The 23161-nt window shown below is 34.1% G+C and overlaps 1 protein-coding gene across 1 annotated transcript; it reads right to left on the reverse strand.

Annotated features, from left to right (window-relative positions):
* Window positions 1–15535: 15535 nt before the first annotated feature.
* LOC127836843 (uncharacterized) lies at window positions 15536–17473 on the reverse strand. Its single transcript, XM_052363464.1, has 4 exons — window positions 17321–17473; window positions 16590–16744; window positions 16281–16411; window positions 15536–15865 (listed from the first exon to the last, which is right to left on the reverse strand). The coding sequence occupies exons 2-4, from the start codon at window positions 16736–16738 to the stop codon at window positions 15687–15689; spliced, it is 459 nt and encodes a 152-aa protein (XP_052219424.1). The 5' UTR covers window positions 16739–16744; window positions 17321–17473; the 3' UTR covers window positions 15536–15686.
* Between the last annotated feature and the right edge of the window lie 5688 nt (window positions 17474–23161).

Consider the following 23161-nt stretch of genomic DNA (forward strand, 5'->3'; position numbering starts at 1 on the left):
TTTTCTGTCTCAAGTTTTGCTTTAAACTTGTTTTTAAATAAGATGCGCTTCTAACTCAGATCGAGATCAGCATCACGCTGGGCATTTAACACAAGGGACCAAGAAAGGAGGTGAGATTGTAATCGATGAAAGTGTTTTTACAAACTTCAAACTTTAGAATCCTGTTTCGGTGGACCAAACAGGATTATAAAACGGATCTTTATGGTAGATAAAGAACAAAGTAAGCAGTCAAAAAAACACTCAACGATTAACCATTTAAATGTTAAGTTAAAGTTTCAACTATCGCTCACGTGTTTGTTAATTTATGTTGCATGCGCATTTAACAACTTAGAAAAACGCCCTAGTTTCATTCCCACGCATAATAAGTCCATGTCGTTGTTTTATTGACCGATAAGTATTGATTGTTTATTATTATGTCCGAAACACACAATTCTTAAATAAGAAACGCATCATCGTCATGTTTTAACGTATACTTAGTTTCTGACAAAAGAATACAACATGTCAACAATGTCTATTTATTGTTCTAAGGGAGTATCATTTTGAAGCATATTAAATTGTATCGCACAACGATGATATTGTCGATTAAAGTAAAAAATAAGCTAATTAAATAGGAATTCACAAAATGCACAAGCTTCTGATCCTTCAATGTTTGCATGTAATTGGCAAAATGTTTGTACCATATACATTCACAATACATTCAAACAGCGACGAGTTAATGTGTGACACATTTTAAAGAAGCTGCACAGGTTGCGTTGGAGCCGTGGTTATGGTGAACACTGATAACTCAGGTGGTCCAAGGGTTGGGGGGGGGGGGGCGTTCTCGAGAGCTTATCCAAAACACATAGTACTGCTTTAACCACGTACACACATGCGATATAGGCTTAAAAAGCCATAATAATATCTATACGATAGAAATCAACCGAACAGGTTTAAACCACGAAATTGGGCTTAAATACCACGGTTTCAACCAAAATACTGAGTATCTGAAAAAAGGCACAGACAAATGTTAACTATGATAATTGTTGTATTATGGGAGTAACCAAACATAGTTACCCAGTGTGCTTGAATCTCGGCCACCGCAGCTTGACAATGCTGATTGGAAAAGAGGAGCAAGTTGTATCGATATTTCGTTATACTTGAGTTCACGTTTATACAAATCGCAAACAACCTCATATACCGTTTATTCAAAACAATGCATGAGAAAAGAACAAAACGTAGTTGCATTCTAGCAGGTTATGGGGGAAAACTATATTAATGCATTTTGTTTCAAGGCCAACAGGTTCTTAACGTTAACAACTTATAGCCGTACATGTATTAAATAAAAATAACGTAAGACAACTTTAAATATTAAACACTGCACAATGTTAAACAGAACACCGTGTTCTTAATACACTTGCAGTTGAATTGTTCTCGAAACACGAATGCATAAGGCCAACTTTAATCAACCAGTTCAATTCTCAGCACATAGTATGTGAGGTTTGCTACCATTAAAGGGACAGTATCTCAGATTTTGAATGTGCAAAATATTTATAGAATTTTGTAATATGAATTGCGTGTCGAAAGCTAGTTAATCATTCATATTCGGCGGTAATAAAACCATATGGAACAACCTCGATTGGGTTAAGAAGTGTGTTAAAAAAAATACGTAAACATACACAATGTTAAAGAGATAAATCATATAGTCTTCAGTTAGAGCAATATAAGCGGAAAAGGTACGGCGTCGGCGCAATACTGTCCCAGTGGTATTCGTCACTTCTGTTTTATTAAAAGAACTCAAAGCTCTTGTTAATGTATATATGCATTAACTAGTGATTTGTAATATTATTGCGCAGGTAATAACTCATGCGTGCAAACGTAATAGCTGTCGCATTCGCACGTAAAAGCTATATCTTTCTCATATATTTACTATAACATGCGCTCGTAATATTATTGCGATTAGAGCGCACGTTCTAATAGCGTAATGCGCATAATAAATAAAAACTCAGTTTGTCTTGTGTCATACGTCTCTTTTCACAAACATTTAGAGACTGCATCCGAAACTTAAATACGAATACCTTAAAATTCGAGACATCTTCCTTTAGAAAATTGTTAGAGAAAGAAATAAAGATAGAAAGGGAGAAAGAAACAAAGGGAGAGGGAGATGGAGATGTATAGGAGGAGAGAGAGGTGTCGGCTTTGCTAAAAACGCGGTTATAATTGTTCAGCGAAGAATGTTAATTATGAGTTCGCTGGTGAGAAACTCAAAATATTAAATGTTTTATCTGCTTAAATGGGGAAAACATTGCGGCTTAATAAGCCATATCGGGTTAGATTTTTCTGATAATCCATCCATAAATTGATAAATACATCCATACTTTCAAATATTCACAATTAATGTAAATTGTATCATATAAGCACCAGTGTCCATTCAGAATGCAGCAGGATGCTTTTTGTAATTCCAGTCCATATCAAATCCTTTCCTGTTGAACCAGTTCGCCATTTGGCTTCCCAGTCCGCATCAGCATCTTTTCCTGATGGCGAAATTTGCCTCTACTTAACTACTTGAATATTTATCTGTACGTTATTTATATTTGTTTAACAACGTTCTTTTTATTACATATTTAAACGCGGAGTATGTTCTCTACGACATTATTGATGACCAGTTGGGTCTGCAGTGGCCAAGCGACTGCAAAGTACGCATCCTGGTGAAATACGCAAGGAAATGCAATCTCAAGGTCTCGATGAGATGGAATGGCTACTGCGTCAAGGCAAATATTCTGAATAAATAGATCCTAATATGTTTTAATAAGAAAAGTAGTAAATGTTGCGTGAAATCTAACAGTACTCAACTTTCACCAACTTGTTTTTCTCTTTTTGTAGGACCCAGAATCTAAAAAGCAAATCACGAGGATTCCGTATAAAGTCTTACAAAATCAACGGTGCCGTGAAATCCTCGATGCTTTGACAGCCCGCTGTGAAGATACAACAACCACCGCCGAACCTTCCACTACTGTTGCTTCCTACTACAACGGCGAAAAAGATTACCAGTAGAACGAAACACCTACAGGAGATGCTCAGAATACATTTGACAACCCATATGTGACAGCGAGTCCAAGGGAAATAATTATTTAAACATTATAAATAGACGATTTATTAGAAAACATTCATCCACACGGCATGATTAAATATAGGCCCTGCTCTGTGAAAATGAAGTTTATTGCATGTGCGTAAAATCCGTCCCAGATTAGCCTGTGAAGTCCACACAGGCTAATCAGGTACGTCACTTTCCGCTTGTATTGTATTTTTCGTTTTAAGATAATCTCTTCTTATCAAAAATCCAGTTTAGGCGGAAAGTGCTGTCCCTGATTAGCCTGTGCGGACTGCATTGCTAATCTTGGACGACCCTTTAGGCACATGCATTAAACCCCTTTTTACACAGCACGGTCCGTATTTTGAAAGGTGTGTAATATGTATAAGCCACTTGAACAGTCATATCATTTCTGCAGCAAGCATTATCTAGGCGTGCATTCGTTGAAATAAAATTTCTACGCATAGGACTCTTTATAAACAAATGCAAACATATAGTCCCGGAAGTATAGAAATATACATATATATATATATATACTTAAACGTTCCAAAGAGGTAGACAATTTTATGGTTTAACCAATATTTTTACATTAAATACCCTTTGGCGTTGTATAATTTATAAACAAACTGCTATCTTAATTAAATATCAGTAGGAATACTGCTTTTTGTAATCATTGAATAATCAAATTTAGTTTAACGTTTGTTTCTGATGGAAAACGCTGCAATTTAACCAATTGAAATGTGCACTTATATGTAAAATAATCAATATTTTTTAATAAAAGCCAAATTTTAATTGATATTCATGTCTATTTGTTCCAATACATTTTGTTAACAAAATGTGTTCGTCCCCAACTAATTTAGGCTTGGAAGTTTGATAAGCCCAATTACCACGTGACAATGAGACAGTGGAATGTGTTCCCTGCCTAACCCTTTCCCACTCAGAGGCAAAGTGAAAATGGCTATGTGCTAGCAACATAAAACCAGAACAGTACTCTCAGTCTGTTCAGGCGGAATATCGATTTTATTTCACGAGTGATGATAAAAATAATATTAAAAAATATGTTATATTTATTTTTATGATCACGAGTGAATTAAAATCGGTATTCCACCGAAACCAACACATTTTCTTTTTTTTCTTTTTTTTCACCGTTTATTTACATTGTAAAAGAGTTTAAATGGAGAATTTCGCTGAAATAATGACGTCATTTCGTCGAAATAATGACGTCATTTCGTCGAAAAAATTACGTCATTGCAAAGTAAAACAGTGAAAAATATCGATATTTTTCACTGTTATCTTTCACTGTTTGAAAAAGTGAAATATCAATTTAAGTTCACTGATGTTTCTCTATAAACCACCGGAAAGCATAAAAAAAGATTTATTACTGCTTCTTGTGAAGTCTATATACGGTATGTTTCTCACACTGCGCAATTAGGAATAATGAAACTCCAAAGACATCATAAGCTATGTCCAACGCCAAATGCTGCTTTCTGATGGCACTGGTCTTTATGTTCTGTGCATTTCCTAAGTTGTTTTGTGTAAACTACATTTTGTCCTGTAGAAACATCATTTTGTGCATACACCATTTCGTTCTGTGCATTTGCCATTATGTTCTATGCATTTACTAACTCGTTCTGTATAAATTAAGGACATTTCGTTGTGTGCATACATCATTTCGTTCTGTTTATCTGTCAATATGTTATGTGCATTTACTACTTCGTTCTGTATTAGCGACATTATGGTGTGTCATTTCGTTCTGTGCATGGATTGTGATGGATTTTTATGTATTTTACTTAATGCAAAACTTTTGAACACTTTACAACCAATTGTCTTTGTAAATAAGACCGTGGGATAATGCATCGGTTTCGTCTGCAAACGTTCACTATTTCATTCATAAGTCACGTGACTTCCATGTGACAAAACATCGTATAAATAGATTAATTTTCACTATGAAAAAGGTGTACGCGTAAACTTTGATTTGAAGTCCGGATATGTTTTTGGTTATGCAGTAATACAATTTTAACTACATGTAGCAAGTGTTTATGTTGGTAATTGCATATTATGTTTATTACTTATTTTCATTAACTTAATTATAATTGTACGTTCCACAAAAGAAGTACAGGTTATATTCACCTACTTCCATAAACACAGCTTATGACAAGGGGTTGCTGACAGGGTCCTCTATAAATACCACTGCCAGAAAGTATTGCATCCCAAAATTAAAAACCTTAATTATTGGTTTAATTAATTACAGTTCCATATTGCTTTTACAGTGATACAAATTTGAGTACAACAATCATGAGTTAATATTTTATGCATTCAGTCTCCACAGGAGTGATATTTACATTGAAATCAGGTAACCAATCAGATGCGTCGTTTAAGGGCACTCTCAACAAATACGGCCGCCGTTACATAGACTTGGGTCAATTCGTTTTTCAACGAATTGTTGTTGATAACACAATCAATTGAATTTAAAATGTGTAAATAAAAGGTAAATGTGTAATGAAATAACAAAATTATTTACATAAATCCCTATATTGAGCAACAAAACTTCAACAAACTGCTTGTATGCGTCGAAATTGGCCACTCGAGAATAGAATTAGTAAAAGCACATAACAAAATGACAAATTCACATAACGAAATGTCGTTGCTACAGAACAAGTTAATAAATGCACATAACATTACGACAAACGCACAGAACGAAATGATCTATGCACTGTGCACTTTACAACGTGTTTAAGTACAGAACGAGTTAGTAAAAACATAAATAATGACGCATGCACATAACAAAATGATTTATGCACATAACATAATGTCGTTAGTACGGAACGAACAAATGAATGCACATAACACAATGACAAATGCTCAGAACGAAATGATGTATGCACCTAAGAAAATGTCGGTAGTATAAAACGGGTTAGTAAATGCACACAACATAATGACGAATGCCTCGAACGGAATGATGTATGCACCTAACAGAATGTCGTTAGTACAAAACGATATTGCAAATGCACATAGCATAGCAAATGTACAGAACAAAATGATATTTCTACAGGACAAATGTAGTTTACTCAAAACAACTTAGTGAATGCACAGAACATAAAGACAAGTGTCACCAGAAGGCGGCACTGGCGTTCCATAATAAGCAGCTAAAATTTTATTTACGCCCGCTAGTCCTTCATGCAGTGTCTAATTGCGATTGAGGACAAAACACACTACACGCAAGCAATTGAGGAAACAGCAAACTACACGCAATACATCCCGAAATTAAAATGAATTAATAAATGCTCGGTTCACTTTGAAAAGACCACAGCGAACCGAACGTCAAAATTAGCCGAGAAACAATAGCTTTTACAATCGCGTAACAACATTAATTTCATAGGATTGTCTTTCAGGTCAAATAATAGAACATGTAAATTCCATTTAATTAAGATTTAAATACTCGGTAGTTTAAATAGCAGTAATCCAACGAACTTACAACCTTCTTAAGAAAGATGACATGAAGTTTATACAAATGAGCCTCGCTCTGTAAAAAGGGGGTTTTATGCATGTGCGTGAAGTGTCGTCCCAGATTAATCTGTAAAGTCCGCACATGCTAATCAGGGACGACACTTTCGGCTTTAATTGAATTATTCGTTTGAAGTAAGTCATCTTTTTGGCAAAAATCCAGTTTTTGCGGAAAGTGTCGTCCCTGTTTAGCCTGTGTGGACTTCACAGATTAATCTGGGACGACACTTCACGCACCTGCATTTAAGACCCTTTTTCACAGAGCGAGGCTCAAATATCAACTGCATTCCTTCTTGTTGAGAGGATTTTCGAGCGTACATCATAAAGTACTAATACTTGATCATCATAATATATCTCAGCCAAGAATGGATATTGCATTGTTCATCCGAATGAACTCACAAATATACACGCAACACCTGTCTTATTGGTGATCTTTATCGTAAACTTTTATGAATTTACTGAACTGGTCGGCATATGCAATTTCCAGACCTTGACCTCTTATTAGATACTTTCTGTTCTAAACGTATTTGCGGTTAAATTTCCTGGTGCGAATACTTTATATTATGAGATTTTCGATAAGTTCAGGAAATAAATACGCCCCGCTCTGTGAAAAGGGGGTTTAATGAATGTGCGTAAAGTGTCGTCCCGAATTAGTCTGTGCAGTTCGCACAGGCTTATCAGGGACGACACTTTGCGCATTAACTTGATTTTTACTAAGAAGAGATATTCTTTGAACGAAAAATATCATAAAAGCGGAAAGTGTCGCCCCTGATTAGCCTGTACAGTCCGCAATCTGGGACGACACTTTACGCACATGCATTTAACCCCCTTTTCACATAGCGCGGCTTAAATATGTCTACAAATGGCACATTCAAATATGAACAATGCATAACTTAAGCTGCACAATCAGAAGATTACCCATTTTTATGAAAATTTGATATGACCCGGAATTACTTCTATGATCCAATCAAGAACGTTCAAATAAAAATAATAAATGTATCAATACGTGTCGTGGTGCTTTTTGTTTGTTCAGTATGTTTGCGTTCTGTTTCAAGCCACCACAGAAAGCAAACACGTCTGTTTGAACATCTCGTGCACAGTTAAGATCAACTGCGGTTTGGAGCTTTTCGGTCGATTCAAAAATATTTTTGTATTTCAATAAGGTCATATTAAGCAAGGTAAGAAATGTGAAATGTTTTACTAGGGATGCTTTATCACTGGTTAAACGCACGTCCATATACACAAAAAATAATGCGTTTTTAATGGTATTTTAATTAAATTATAAGTACGCAAGGTGTGTTTGGTATACCTTTCAAATTGTTTGTAAACCTTTAATATGACAGGCGTACCCGCTGTATCGATTTATCATATTTTATTAGTGTCTTTAAATTGTGAATTATTATGTCCGAAAGTGTTGTGTCACGAAACATAATTTGGCCATGCTCTGTTAAAAAGGGGTTTAATGCATCTGCGTAAAGTCTCGTCCCAGATTAGCCTGTGTAGTCCGCACAGGCTAATCTCGGACGACACTTTCCGCCTTAACTAGAATTTTGATAAGAAGATACTTTCTTGAAAAGAAAAATATCATTAAAGCTGAAAGTGTTGTTCCTGATTAGCCTGAGCGGACTAAACAGGCTAATCTGGGACGGCACTTTACGCACATGCATTTAACTCCTTTTTCACAGAACACGTCCAAAATTATTTTTGCTGAAAATGGAGTTGTCCGAAAATTAAGTGCCCTTAAACTAAGAGTTATTACGGTATGTTGGAAAACATTATCCTTACCTTAAAATTACCCTTATGGAAGGAACACGCTATTTAAACGTTAAATCAGATCTATTAATTATCCTTGTTCTTAAAGTGTATACTTTAATACATTAAGGTTATAACCTTTATACAGGACATAACTATTTAGCCCGTTTGTAAACAGCAGTTAACTTATGATTGTCATTAGAGATATACAATGTCGAGAACATTTGAAACGGAACAACGCACTTTTCTCCCATTTTATCGAATCCTTTTCAACCAGGACGTCGAGAAAAAACATACAGCCAAAAGATAACATCACAACTTAGCATCACTTATATTTAATTTAAGGTCGATGGGTTTTGAAGAGGACAAAGAAAATACATACATATATTTGCAAACATTATGTCAATAAATTGGGCAGTTTCACTATTGTTTACATGTACAAACTTTGAGGATACAAATTTCTGTGATTCAACCTGAATAAATGTATATTTATATTATTGCATAAACTCTATCTATAATGCTCTCTGGCGGGGTGCAGAAACTTGGCAAAAAGAGGGCTTGAACGGGAGAAATCGTGTATTAACAAGGCGATTCACGTGCGATTCACGTGCCATTCAAGCCCTGTTATGTGTTTTTCATATCCATAAACTGGTCCACGCGCAGTTACTTCCCTTAGTCTTGAGTTCTTCTTATTGAATTCAATGAAGTTATTATGCACTTTGTTAATAGCTCCAGCCTTCGACGACTTTCCAAACATAAATGTGGAACTGAATAAGAACCAGTTTCGTCGTGCATTCAGGGATAAAGGCAATGAATATTTCAATCCACTTTTCAAATTATACCATCTGCACTCACTTGACAACAGCTTTAGTTTATTGTCAACGTCAATGAAGTTAAGGTTATTTACTCAACACTTTAAAAAGACTATGCTGTAAATGTAAGAATTTATGTACCTTCAACGTTCCTGCTGTATGCTTGAAATACTTCAGCGACACTATGTTGATAGTATTAATTTCTAGAAAATTTATTGGAACGAAATAAGATAGAACTGTAAGAAAGAAACATCTATGAAAACAATGACTTATTCTGACGATATATTTATTCGTCACGACCAGTAAATTCCAAAATAATTGCTCATTTCTTACTGTGCGGCTGCATTTAAAATTTGCATTAATCCACTCTTTAAACACATTTTAAATCGAAAACTGCCTCGTCACTTCTGATGATGACCGAGTAAGGCATATGTAAAACACAACATTGAACTGTATGATGTCATATGATGTAATCGAATTATTTTTTCGATGTTGAATGAACAACACATAATGTTTTCAATGTTATTTTAATTTAGTTTGGTATGTGTGATTTGTTTATGCAATAACAGCGAAAATACTCATTTTCTCGGACATGATCATCTGCTGCGCACTCGGGCAAGAACGGATTTTTCGAGCGCCCGCAGATAATCATGCCCTCGAAAATGTGTATTATTCCTATACAAAAGATGTTTTAGTTTCACCGCACATATGACCAGCTTCTCTTGCAATGGCATCGACGTTTGCACAAATCAATATGCAATAACCATGCCGTAACCATGATGCAGTTGATGTACAACACTACACTACACCACGACTTCGTTTGACACAATTATCGTTGTTTTACTCACGTACTCGAAGGCCGTTTCGAGGTGACGGAAATGTACGAAATTAGGCGATTTTACACGTAGTTCATGACATGTTTTTATCCCATTTTCACCGCGACATTGACGGTATAACACGTTGTGGAATATACTTGCTTGTATTCAACACTGTGGAATATACCTGTCGCGTGCACGGACTACTTTTTAAATGACGTCATGCGATATGCGCTAAAATTAGGTCGATATTGTTTGGTTCATTGATCGAATTTTAAGGTCACCCATGAAAAGAAAATGTGCATATTTTGCAGAAAAAAATATATATGACATATTCACCAAAAGAAATGTTGAAATAAAATATAAAATTACACGATTTTTGTTTTGTTATTTTTTTATTTATATTTACTTTACCACTGAATGATTTTGCATAAGAAACAAAGTCGACAAAACTTGAGCTTCAAAATTATACGACCTTCAACCTTTAAATCTAGTCATATGACATTATTTAGTGTAATGTGCATTGTTTATAACCAAAGCATATACTTTTGACATGTAACTTAAATATAAAGAATGTACAACAAGCCATACACATATCGCACAGTTCATGAATAATCTGCTATGTTTGCTTTCCTATATAATTCACGTTAGGCATAGAGCTGTGTAAAGTATAAGATGGTAAAAATAGCACCACACTGGAATTGGGAACGTCCCATTTGTACACGGGTATTTTCTACTCATTCATCTGTTGTGTACTTGAATGTTTTCCATTCTTTGTGTATTTATATATTAGATTATTTTTTCGTACAATAAGGCATTTACCATAGATAAATAAAACATTGTGCAAGTTTAAACATAATTATGTTTATATGCAGAAATCTGCAAATGCAACCGAGTTTACCAACGGCTATTATTAGATAAACTGCTCCGGTTCATTTGAACAGCAGTAATGTAGAGTACATGACGTAGCGTGTGACGAAGAAGAAAGTTTATCGCGTTCATATACTCATTTGAATAAAGTGATAGAATGGCATAAGGGTCGTTATTTAACTATGCTAAAATAATTATTAAAGACCCTAGATGCAAAATCGTCAATAATTGAGTTAAATGGATTATTAGATGGATTTTAAAGGATAATTAAAGGTAAGATACTAGTTCTTACATGTTTTGATTTTTGATTGTACTTTTGTCGTTCCCTGATCTCGGGGAAATGATTTTAACATGGGCGCCATTGATGCATCGGATCACACACGGCATACCCATAACATTATATAAAAAACACGTTCTGCGCGTCCTGAAATTCGTCGTCCGAAGTCGGAAAACGTATTGCCCTGTATATTTTGTCAAATAAAGTGTCAGTCGCTGCAATTGTCTGTTTACTCGTCAAAATTGTCAAGGTCTTCGATAGCTAAAGAAACTTCAGCGTACAGTTTATTTAGTATTGACAGACCTGTACAAAGTCGCGCCAGTCAAAAATCATAAAAAGCGACATTTAAAGTAATGGTAGCCAGAACTAGGTCGTCGATGGTGTACATGTATGTTGACATCGACAGCATTTTGTCAGGAGTAATGGCCGCCATATTGGATTTTGATCATTTTCTTTCGAAAATAAAATAAATTATAGTAAAGTAAAATCTTCTTTTCGCGGTCGTAATTTGTTAAAATTCGCATACTGCGTAAAATTGAATGTAGGCATATGGTGATATTTTTACTTGTTTTACAGTTTGTGTGTGATTTTTTTAAAGACTATTTCGCGTACCAGAACAAATACATGTATATCACTACGCATGGTTACATTTGTTAGATTTTAAGCGCTTTAATGACGGAATTAAAATTATTGTTAAGGTTATTAGATCTATTTATGTTAAACGTCACGTTGAAAAATCAAATGGGATAGATAGAATACTAGGATTAGCGTTGAATACAGAGAAGTTTATGTTGCTTGGCTTGAACACCGAAAGCGCTCGCCAAGGCTCGCGCTTCCGGCGTTCTAAGCCTCGCAACATAAACTTCTCTGTATTCAACGCTAACCTAGTATTCTCTATATATCATTTAAGGCATTGCCTTTCATTCCTCAATGACGAAATTACGTCCTTGTTTGACGTTCACGATAAATGCGTTCATGAAGATGAAAACGATTCTGTAACTTCACTCTTACGCCATGTGCTACACGTTTGTTATGGCCCTTAAACTGTTGAATTTATAATACATACCCATTTTGTGTTGTAATCTTATGAATTGAATCTAATTTTCTGCATTAAATCCGTGTATAAGCAATGGAAGCTATATCATGCAAAAATGCACGATGCTTGATTACATTCAGAGGGTTTAACTTTTCATGTTTACTAGCAATACAATTAAACTCTGTTGCAGAACCACGATATATTTTTGGTTGTGTGTGCTGCCTGTTAGAATGTAGGCGCCTATTCGCTTTTCGAATGCCTTATTGAAAATCTAAGCTACTAAAGTGCGTCTTCCAAACTTAAAGCCTTTAAATCGCTTTATTACATAGTCATTATTATCTGTCAAGAGAAACGTATAATCATTTGAGCAACTTTTCTGTACTAAAAATTATATACTGATAGATCAAACATTAAAGATTAAGAAGATAAATATGTCATATTTAACAATTTAATAAGCTTCTCGACTTATTTTATGGCTTAGAAATAAGCTGCAGAAACTGTGTGCAATTTTAAGGTAGACAAATCTTTTTGTGTCCTTGGTTAATGTAACAGAGTTACATTTCTTAAGAACCGTTTTCATGTTACAATCCTGCGGAAATGGAAATACGCTGTTAACGCTATTGAAATAAATGTTGAATTTACTGTTTTATACCATTTCAAAAGTTGCAAATTATAATTTATTAATTTAAGTAAAGCGCTTGATTATTAGATGTCAATCTTCGCGATAAAGGGTTATCAAGTTCATGAGAAACTTTTCTGACAAACATATTTAATCCGTATTCCTATTCTTAAAATTTGGCGCTTATTAGGGCGGTAATGATGTGAGCCACGATCTGCGAAAACTGGGCTTAATTCATGTGCCAAAAGCGTCGTTCCTGCTTGATTTTAGCAGTCCGCACAGGCTAATCAGGGGCGCCACTTTCCGCATAAACTGGATTTTCAATATGAAGAGACTTCGTTACGACGCGAAATGTACCGTATCTGATTAGCATGTGTGCAAACTGCACATGATAATATTGAAGGACACTTCACGAACATACATTAACCCCTATTTGTTTTGGAAGGTAGCCGCCAGTGTCAAACCGTGCCCGCGTGGTGCTCGAACATTCGTTATCCCGCTCCACAGACAAACGTCATAGCCACTTGTACATAAAGACGGTTATATCTTACGTTTTTCTTGATAAGAAAGAGTCTAGATAATAAATATAGACAATACACACACAATGGTATTTGTTTCAAAATATGGAATAAAGTGGTAATGCTATTGAAATGTATTATTTTTGTTGCATATGTTTAATGGTTAGTGTGATTATATAAGGTGAATCTTAAACCAAAGTTGTTTTTTACCTTTGGTTTGAGTGTGAAAATTTAAGCTCAAAACCGATGAAAAGCTCCAAAACTGTATTATAACCATTCAAAAGCCTCAACTTTATTAATGTGTGTGTGTGTGTGTTTGTGTTGTATTGAGAGTTCACTATGATCCTGCCAATGCATATGCGTTAGAAACCCCAATACATTTGTAACATGCAAAGGGACATAAACAATCCGAATATATATTTTTTGTGTGCTGGAACTAATTATCTTCCTGTGTAGATGTAAAGGACATACAGGAATATTTGTAAACATTTAATTACATCAAATTTTGTTCAAAACAAAGGTCCGGATCACAACAAAAATCTACTAGTTTATGTGTTGTATCATGACCAATACTCGTAGATAATGACTAAAACGTTGCTTTTAATTGCAATTTTAAATACGTTGATAACAAACTGACTATATAAACATGCAAATTAAACAAATGCAAATCCAAAACCTAATCTGTAACCCTGACGCATTTATAATAATATATATCAATATGTAAAATTGCTTACTGAAACAGCCTAACTAAACAATTGATTGGAGCGTACTTGTAAATATAATATGCGTGATGCTACCAAACGATTCCTGAATACTGTCAAAGGCTGAACAAATTACTGTAGCTTACGTGCTTAAGTCAATTAATTAGGTAGTTAAAGGTGATTATGTATCAATTGTTCACTACTTTGTATCTTTTAGTCGTTTTGAAATCGTGTATCTGAATCAAATAGTCTGATTACAATACAAGAAATTATGTCGCTGTCTAAGACCTCATGTATCAAATAAACTTAATGGCTATTTGTAAAGTTCTTGATCCCTGATCAGTGTTGATGAAGTTTAAGTTTAAAATCGTTTTGTTTTACATAATACTACAAGAAATGATGAAGTTATACCTGTATGTGATGTCCGTTCAGTTGTCAGAAATATTTGCGTTTTAATGTAACTATCCCGTCTTTGTATATTTCTATTTACATGTTTACATTACTCCTTTTGGCATTTGCACAAATTAAAAGGGATTAACATATGCTACGCACGTATTTTATTTATTATTTATACATAACAATCAGCCGATAAATAAACACTATTCGTTAGGGAGAAAACAGAATACGAATTACGATCCCATGATACTGCAGCTACTGCCATAAACAACAGACTATTTTGTCTGCTAATCTTTTCAAGTTAAATTTTTAAACTATTTTAATTGCGCGGCTGCAACCGTTCGTGTAAACGGTCCCACAAACACTACGTAAATGGGTGGATATATGTGTGTCAGGGGAATGTTTGTTCGAATTGTGTGTGTCTCAATAAGAATACCTTGCACACCTTCTCCTGTTAATTTAAAACTTTTATTTTGCTAAACATTGCACAAGACCTTTATAATAACAATCAACAGGTCGAAGTTATTATTATTGTTAAGTGCGTCGCAATAACATCGATATGATTCCGATGCATATATTAAACATGTTCAGTAAAATAAATCAGATTAATTGTTTGCTAAATCAGGATATATTTTCAGTGTCTGGAAAGTGAACAAGGAGAGCATTCGTGGCCTGTTCATTTAGTTTTACAACAATGTACATTAATTTCGTCATGTGAAAACACACGAACTTAATTATCTAATTTACCAAAATACTTCACGTTCAATTGACTTGTCTGCTTTTTTCCTGTTTAATTTTTATGCGTAATCTCGTACATGTACAGCAGCTGTTGTTGTTTTTTGACCATTTGAAACAATCATAACACGGATCTTACCAGGATTTGACGCAATGTGAAAGTTATATTATAGTTTTGTCATAGTCAAATTGACTATTTATGGTCGCCTTGGCGTAGTTGATATGATGCCCGTCTAGCGCAGATCATTGGTTTCATTCTTATAGTGGGAGCGTTTTTTTAGATAACCTCAAACTAAACAAAATTCTAGTTTTACCCAGGATATTGACTTGAACGCGTTTTAATAATCCTTGTTTGTTTAATGCAGTCGAGCTTAAATATTTAAACTCACCTAATAAACTAAACTTATAGTCATATCAGAAGATTAAAACCAAACACAAAGAAATTCATTTATTTGCCGTTTTAAACGATTGTGAAATGGAATTATAGATTGTACCTTTATAGAAATACATATAATAGCAGTCTATAGCAAATTCAGAATTGTTGTCAGCATAACGGCGCTAGAACGGCATCGATCCATATCTGTCTAGTAATTGTCGATGAAGTAGTCATCAACAGATCCTTGCGAGTCTTGGTCATGCGTGTAGTCTCTGTTCTCAGAGACGGGACGTCGACGTTGTGGCAAGGGTTCGATACGCCCGAATTCTACTTTTGGGCACTCGTAGCACACGACTTTGTTGGGATTACACAAGTTTTGTGTGTCTTCTATAATCAAATAGGATATTAATGTCAGCTGTGTTAAATATAAATTTGTTGTTTGTATTTCTGGCTCGTCTTGAATTGGGTTCACACAAATTCTATGTTTATTTATTTAGTCCTCGGCTTGGTGAGCAAAGGTTTGTGGTTATACACCAGTAGGTAATCTGGTTATTGTCTTTAATAAATGTTAGTTTATTGTAACCTTAATTTCCCGAAAGTAATATTTCTGTTTTATTTATGTTTCCGATTTTTTAACAACTGTCCGGGCGACTGAACTATATTGCTGAAAATTAACCAATTTTACGATGTTGGTGAATATTTATAATAATTATTTCTATTTTAAATTTTAAGTATCGACGATTAAATATCATATTTTGTTTGATGTGTGTTGTTTGCTAAAATGAATAAATATACTACAAACTTATCAATTCGTCCACCAGGCACTTGTAGAACTTTGCCTGGTTTTTGTTGTACCATGCGCAAGATTTGACGTGAGGATTGCCTCTGTATTTGCAAAATTTGCCTTTTTGCTTGCAATGAATAATAAGAATCCTGTAAAATTAAAGAATGCTATAGCTCTAATTATCTTCTAAAATTGAAATTTACATTACAGCACTATTTACAGCGCTATCCGAAATTTATAAATTTAATGAGATATATTTAAAATTAAACAAACACATTTAAGTAATTTCCATATACAGAACCACGAGGCATCGTTAAGTTTACAAACCTGTTTAAGTTATCGAATCCTTCTTTCCACGTACATTGAGTATTGTTCCATTTAAATTCGCCCGACAAACCCTCTTTCTCCAGCTTGGCTTCTGTCACCAGAAGTGTTGCTACGAAAACGATTGCGATCAAATTCACCCTGGCATTCATAGTGATCTTCAAAATGATTAAAATCACAGTTATATAACCTCAAGTATTGAATGACGTACATCGTAAACGTATTCCTAATAACTTAGTGTCAAATAATATAGTCCATAATAAGAACATATCATTCCAACAGTAGCAGGTCTTTACAATTCTGTTTTACTTCCTATAGGAAAACTGTAACAAAGCTAGATCGTAAAACATCCAAAATGCAATTAAAAAACATTATTGTCCAAGATTTCTTTGAGAGGATATATTCCTCTACGTGTTTGAGCTGATAACATTTACTAAACCAAACTTATTTTGATCATGCAGAATTATATATTCTGCATGATCAAAATAAGTTTCGTTTAGTAAATGTTATCAGCTCAAACACGTAGTCACCTTTCTAAGTTTTTTAGTTCGTTTAATGTTGAATGTTTTTTATATTTCAAGCGTCAAATATAGTACACACTGGTTTATAGAAACCTTAAGAAGCACATTTATGCATCAAATTAATGTATCACTTTATTTCCTTAATAAACATGAAATGATTAAACGTTTACTAGAAATGTATTTCGCATTAAACGTATTTTAAATACTACTTACCGAGTTGCAGTGGGCCGGTATCAAGAACAAGTGTGGCTGCACAAGCTCGGCTCTTCAGTTTAAATATAAAATAACCCGGACTCTTGTTTAATACTTAAAAAGTGGATATAGCTTTAACACAAATGCTTTTCGGTCAGGATGTAAACAACATACGCTGATGTTATTACGTCCGGGAGAACTACTTGAATGCGATTGCTATCGGACCTTTGTGGGTTCTCTTTAAACCTACGCTATCGAAAATATAATGTTAATATGCTAGTATATACTATAAATTAAACAAGTAGATTTGATCAATAAAGTGAAAGTCAGTTTTGAATCATTTGCAATGTATATTATCGGCGTTGAAGTAAAAGTAAAAACTCAAAGTCGGTAGGGTTGTAATCGATGTTAACCAGTAATTGAACATTTCTGGGTCCAAAATATATGCTTCAGAATATATTCTTTCGAGAGAGTATTGATTACATGTTCATTTATTTAGACCGAGCTTTCAAATAATTTATCAATACATAAATAAGTAAACATAATTAGGTTATTGCTATTGGTATTTATTGAAACTTTGTTTTAAACATGCATTCACTAAAATTATACATGTGCAGATTTATATTGACAGACCAATTGCTCACTGCTTAATTACCACACACATCCTGGGTCAACGTGACCTTCATCTGCAACGCCAAAATAAGGCGATACTTAACATACCGTTAACTTTATTTAACAGGGCATTTCGACGGTATTTCCCCATTAATTTAGACATTTATTAAAACAATCCGACCTCTTTCGTTATCAGTTGCTATTCATCTATTGACACTTTTATATTTATGGAAACATTAAGGAAAAAAGCGAGTATATAAATGGAAACATATTTTGTTTCGATCGTGCCTCAGATTTGTGTATATTTCATTCATAACGATTTTACTTCGAATGATTTTCCCGAGCCTGCTTACTGTTTCCTCGAAAACAACAATTGTTGGTAATAATTATAATAATCAAAGTATAGTAAAAAATATTTCAAATATTTTAAAATAATAATTATAATCAAGCTTTTCAAAATTAAAAACGTTCGAAATTATTATCACAAGAAATAGTTAAGCCTTAAAACCCGTTTAAACCAAAACCTTCATAAAAAGAAAAACCTTAAATTATCTAATAATCGTAGTAATATCGTGATTCAATATAGGGATAATACACGTTTTTGAGGGTATGATCATCTGCGAGCGCTCGAAAAATCCGTTCCTGTCCGAGTGCGCAGCACGCAGCACGAGGGCAGGATCGGATTTTTCGAGCGCCCGCAGAAGATCAAGTCCGAGAAAATGTGTATTTTCGCTATTATTGCATAAATAAATCACACATACCAAAATAAATTAAAATAACATTGAAAATAATATTTGTTCATTCGACATCGACAAAATGATTCGATTATTTCATATGACGTTATACAGTTCAAGCTTGTGTTTTACATATGCCTCACTCGGCTATCATCATAAATGACGAGGTTTTACATTCGGATAGGCAGTTTTCGATATAAATGTGTTTAAACATGGTTTTCATAGATGTTTCTTTCGTGCTGTTCTACCTTATTTCGTTCCAACTAAATTTATACTGCCAACATATTGTCACTGAACTATTTCAAGAATACAGCAGGAACGTTGAAGGTACATAAACACTTACATTTACAGCATAGTCTTTTGAAAGTGTTGAGTAAATAACCTTTAACTCCATTGACGTTGCCAATAGATAAAAATGTTGTCAACAGAGTGCAGATGGTATAATTTAAAAAGTGGATTGAAATATTCATTGCTTTTATGTCTGCATGCATGAAGAAAGTGGTGCTTATTCAGTTCCCCATTTATGCTTGGAAAGTCGTCGAAGTCTTGAGTTATTAACACAGTTCATAATAACTTCATTGAATCCAATGAAAATTAGGAAATAACTGCGCGTGGACCAGTTTATGGATATGAAAAACACATAACAGGCCTTGAACGGCACATGCATTGCCTTGTTCATACACGATTTCTCCCGTTCAAGCCCTCCTTTTGCCAAATTTCTGCATCCCAGAGGGCATTATAGATAGCGTTTATGAAATCCTCTAACTACAAAAGAGGGCAAAATTGTGACTGAGAAGGTTAAGAATTCGCTGAATAATAAAGACATGTCACTATTTATACATACAAAAGATAGCAATGCATACAACCGTCTGAGATATCGATAAGTACTTTAAGTATAATGCAGTTTCGTACTAGGACGCTGTTAATAGTGTGTCAGCCTTTCAGATCTATCGATTGCTTTATCAGGTTTCAGCAAGCTGCATTAATATTAACATAGGATACAGTGTTAAGTTCAGATTACAATCAGCAATTCATTTGGTGTACGCCAATAAGGATATACAATACCGTTTCGATTAATCGGTAGATGATGAATATGAATTCTTCATCATATTGTCAAATCAAATGTTGTTTTATTTGTGAAGGCAAGTTATTATTACTTTAAAATCGCGTCAAAATGACTACTTATTTCTGTAACCAAAAACTAGAACATACAATCAAGCACAACAAGTATATTACATGTTAATTTCTGTCAAATATTTTAATTTAAGCCACCAACTGTTTAAAAAATTCAAAAAGGAGCACACGACACGCATGCAGTGCAGCATTAGACTTTTAAATGAAAACCGCGCGCTTAACAATAACATAATATTCAAAGTATTGATTCCGAATTCAATTTATAATATTATATTTTATTTCGATTTGAAAATAACTCACTAAAATATGTGGAATTGTTTTTGTTAAAAATACGTTTTAGTTTCAAAGAGAGCTGGCTTCACAATTAATTTACCAGTCACACCACGACACAAGTGTACAATGCGCGAAAAATGTTTTTAATGCCAAGCAAATTACGGTCTAAAGCGTGTACCGCATACCTATCCATAATTAACCGCATCTGCACACGATATATTTAATTTGAAATATACCAGATTGGTCTATTGGTTTCCATTAAAAAATCTAAATTGCATCCCTGATATTACACAATAAGCGAATATTTTTTAGCGGACCATTTAACCGCGAGAAATCAAGGTAGAAAGTGATCATTGCCAGCTACGCAAAAATAATGTATTGTATGCTTACGTTATACTTACATACTTGCATAATGGTCTCCAAAGTATGTCCCACTCAAGTATTAAATCGTGTTGTTGTGTAACCAGTGCATTTATTATTTCTGTTGGCCGAATTACATGTACACGAACGAGCATTAATCCTAACTTCAAAACAACGACTTGAACAGCCAATGTTACATTATATATAAACCATTCACAAGCTATGAACACTAACAAAGGGTATACTAAAAGCAATATCATCCAGAAAAAAACGAATTTGTCACATACCCGCGATCAATTAATAACAGTCATACATGATGGAAATATCAAGAAATAAATTGTAGGTATAACGCAAACTTAACAATGAGAAAAAATATAACAGCCTTCATATCGATTTTGTTGTGATTGAGTATCAGACAGGAACCATCCATCTTATTTAAGTACGAATGTTTCATTCTGCAAGATTAAACATTTCAAATTACACGGTAAACAATTATATTTGATTTAGATCAGTATATTTTTTATCAGAATAAGTATTACACAATATCAACCTTGAAGAGTTTTGGATAAAGTAAATACTTCGATCTATCATATAAGTTCACATTAGGATGTTGTTCGTGTTGTTACCACTTAAGATGAACCGTTGTCTGCCTCAAGTTTTGCTTTAAACTTGCCTTCAAATAGGATGCGCTGTTAAGACAGATCGAAATCAGTAATCCATCGGGCGTATAGCAGAAGGGCGTACACTTCCGTTTGGGAACACAGAGGATGGTAAGATTGTAATCGATGCAAGTGGTTTTACAAACTTCATATATTTTCCGTGTACAAACATGATTCTAAAACTTCACTCGCTGATCTTTCTTGTAGATAAAGAAGAAAATAAGCAGTAACAAACTATTCAACGATTGAACGCCATCGTTTCATTCCCACGCATAATATTATGTCCAAAGCATACAATTCTTGAATACAAACGTATCATGATCATTTTTTAAAGTATGTAACATGTCAACTATGGCTATTTTATGTTTCAGCATATTAAATTGTTTCGCACAACGATGATATTGTCGATTAAAGTAAAGTAAGCTTATAAAATAGGAATAAACTAAATGCTTCTGATCCTTCAACTTCCAATGTTTGCATGCCATTGGCAAAATTTTTGTACTATTGACATTTACAATACATACAAACAGCGACAGGTTAATGTGTGAAAAATTTATAGAAACTGCCCAAGTTGCGATGGATCAATGGGTATGGTGTACACTGAAAACTTAGGAGGTCCACGGGTAGTGGGGGGGGGGGGCGTTCTCGAGAGCTTATCTAAATGATATAGTATTGCTTCAACCAAGTACACACGCCTTAATACTATCCATAATATATAAATCTACTAAATAGGTGCAAGCCACAAAATGGGGCTTAAATACCAAGGTTTAAACAAAGCTACTCCGAGGAGTTAAACACCTCGGCCCGAACACCCGACAATACTGAATGTAATCAACCCGTAGGACAAAACGAGCTAGGTGCATCGATATTGCGTTATAGTTGGGTTCACGTTTGTAAGAATCGCAGACAAACCCATATGCCTTTTATTCAGAACAAGGCACGAACACAGAAATACACGTAAATACTTTCTGGCAGGTAATTGGGGCAAACTATATACAATGTACATGCATTTGTTTCAAAGGTCCACATATTCATTACGTTTACAACCAAAAAACTAACATGTTTATAAAACAAATTAAAGAAGTCAATTTTGAATATAAATAATGCACAGTATGAAACATTACACCGTGTTAATGATACACTTGAAGCTGTATTATTTTATGAACATAAATGCATATAACAATTATTTAAATGCAAACAGAAACACGGTTATTAAAATCAACTGTAATCAACTCGTTGAATTCTCAACTCTTAGTATGTGCTGTTTGCTACAGTTAAAGGGACAGTATCTTAGACTTTAAATCATTTATAGAACTGTGTAATACAATTAGCTTGTCCAAAGATCTTATACTGATGACTACCTCATGGAAAACTGGTAATATTACCTTAGTATACCTTTGACAAATGCAAATTATACATGACCAAAATAGCAAAAACTACAATGTATTCTCACACTGTCGATGTATTCCCGTTTAGAAATACAGTTTTATTTTCAGTTCGATAACTGAGACGCTGTCTCTTTATACGTAGTGACATCATAGAACGCATAGAACTTGAAGTGACGAGATTCGGATCTTACATTAGTTTGGATTATATATGCTGCCAAAGATACATAATAATTTATTGCCTCCTAACAGTTGTCTTACATCTGTGCTCGTGGAAACATTAAGTACTCTGAATTGTTTTTCCTATAAAACACATTACATTCTTGGTTCTAATTGCCTCCTGATTAGAAATAACTACCCTTTCGTTTTTCAAAATGCTCTGAAATTTACATCTAACATACTTAATTGTTTATTATATATTGCTACCATTCTATGCCCCTTTATCGTGTCTGAAACATTAAAACTTTCATTACTGGAACGCCTTATTTTTCATTAAACATAGGAAAATGGTAGATAAGCCAATTTAGAAAATAAATACGTAATGTTGCATCATTAAAAGACAAACATGGGACGTGGACATAATTTGAAACGTGAGTTGAACAATTTAAGCAAGGGCCAAATTTAAATCATATTTTAATACAGGACACAGTGATTTCCTCCAGAAAAAGGATTTATAGAAATACATAATTCCATACTTTAATCAAA

This window comes from Dreissena polymorpha, chromosome 7 (assembly GCF_020536995.1).
Source record: "Dreissena polymorpha isolate Duluth1 chromosome 7, UMN_Dpol_1.0, whole genome shotgun sequence".
NCBI classification, from domain to species: domain Eukaryota; kingdom Metazoa; phylum Mollusca; class Bivalvia; order Myida; family Dreissenidae; genus Dreissena; species Dreissena polymorpha.

Coding starts and splice junctions, on each gene's coding strand:
- LOC127836843 (XM_052363464.1), bottom strand. CDS start 16,738: ATGAATGCCAGGGTGAATTTGATCGCAATCGTTTTCGTAGCAACACTT. Junction 16,412..16,589: donor GGATTCGATAACTTAAACAG/GTTTGTAAACTT, acceptor TTAATTTTACAG/GATTCTTATTATTCATTGCA. Junction 15,866..16,280: donor CCTGGTGGACGAATTGATAA/GTTTGTAGTATA, acceptor ATTTGATTATAG/AAGACACACAAAACTTGTGT.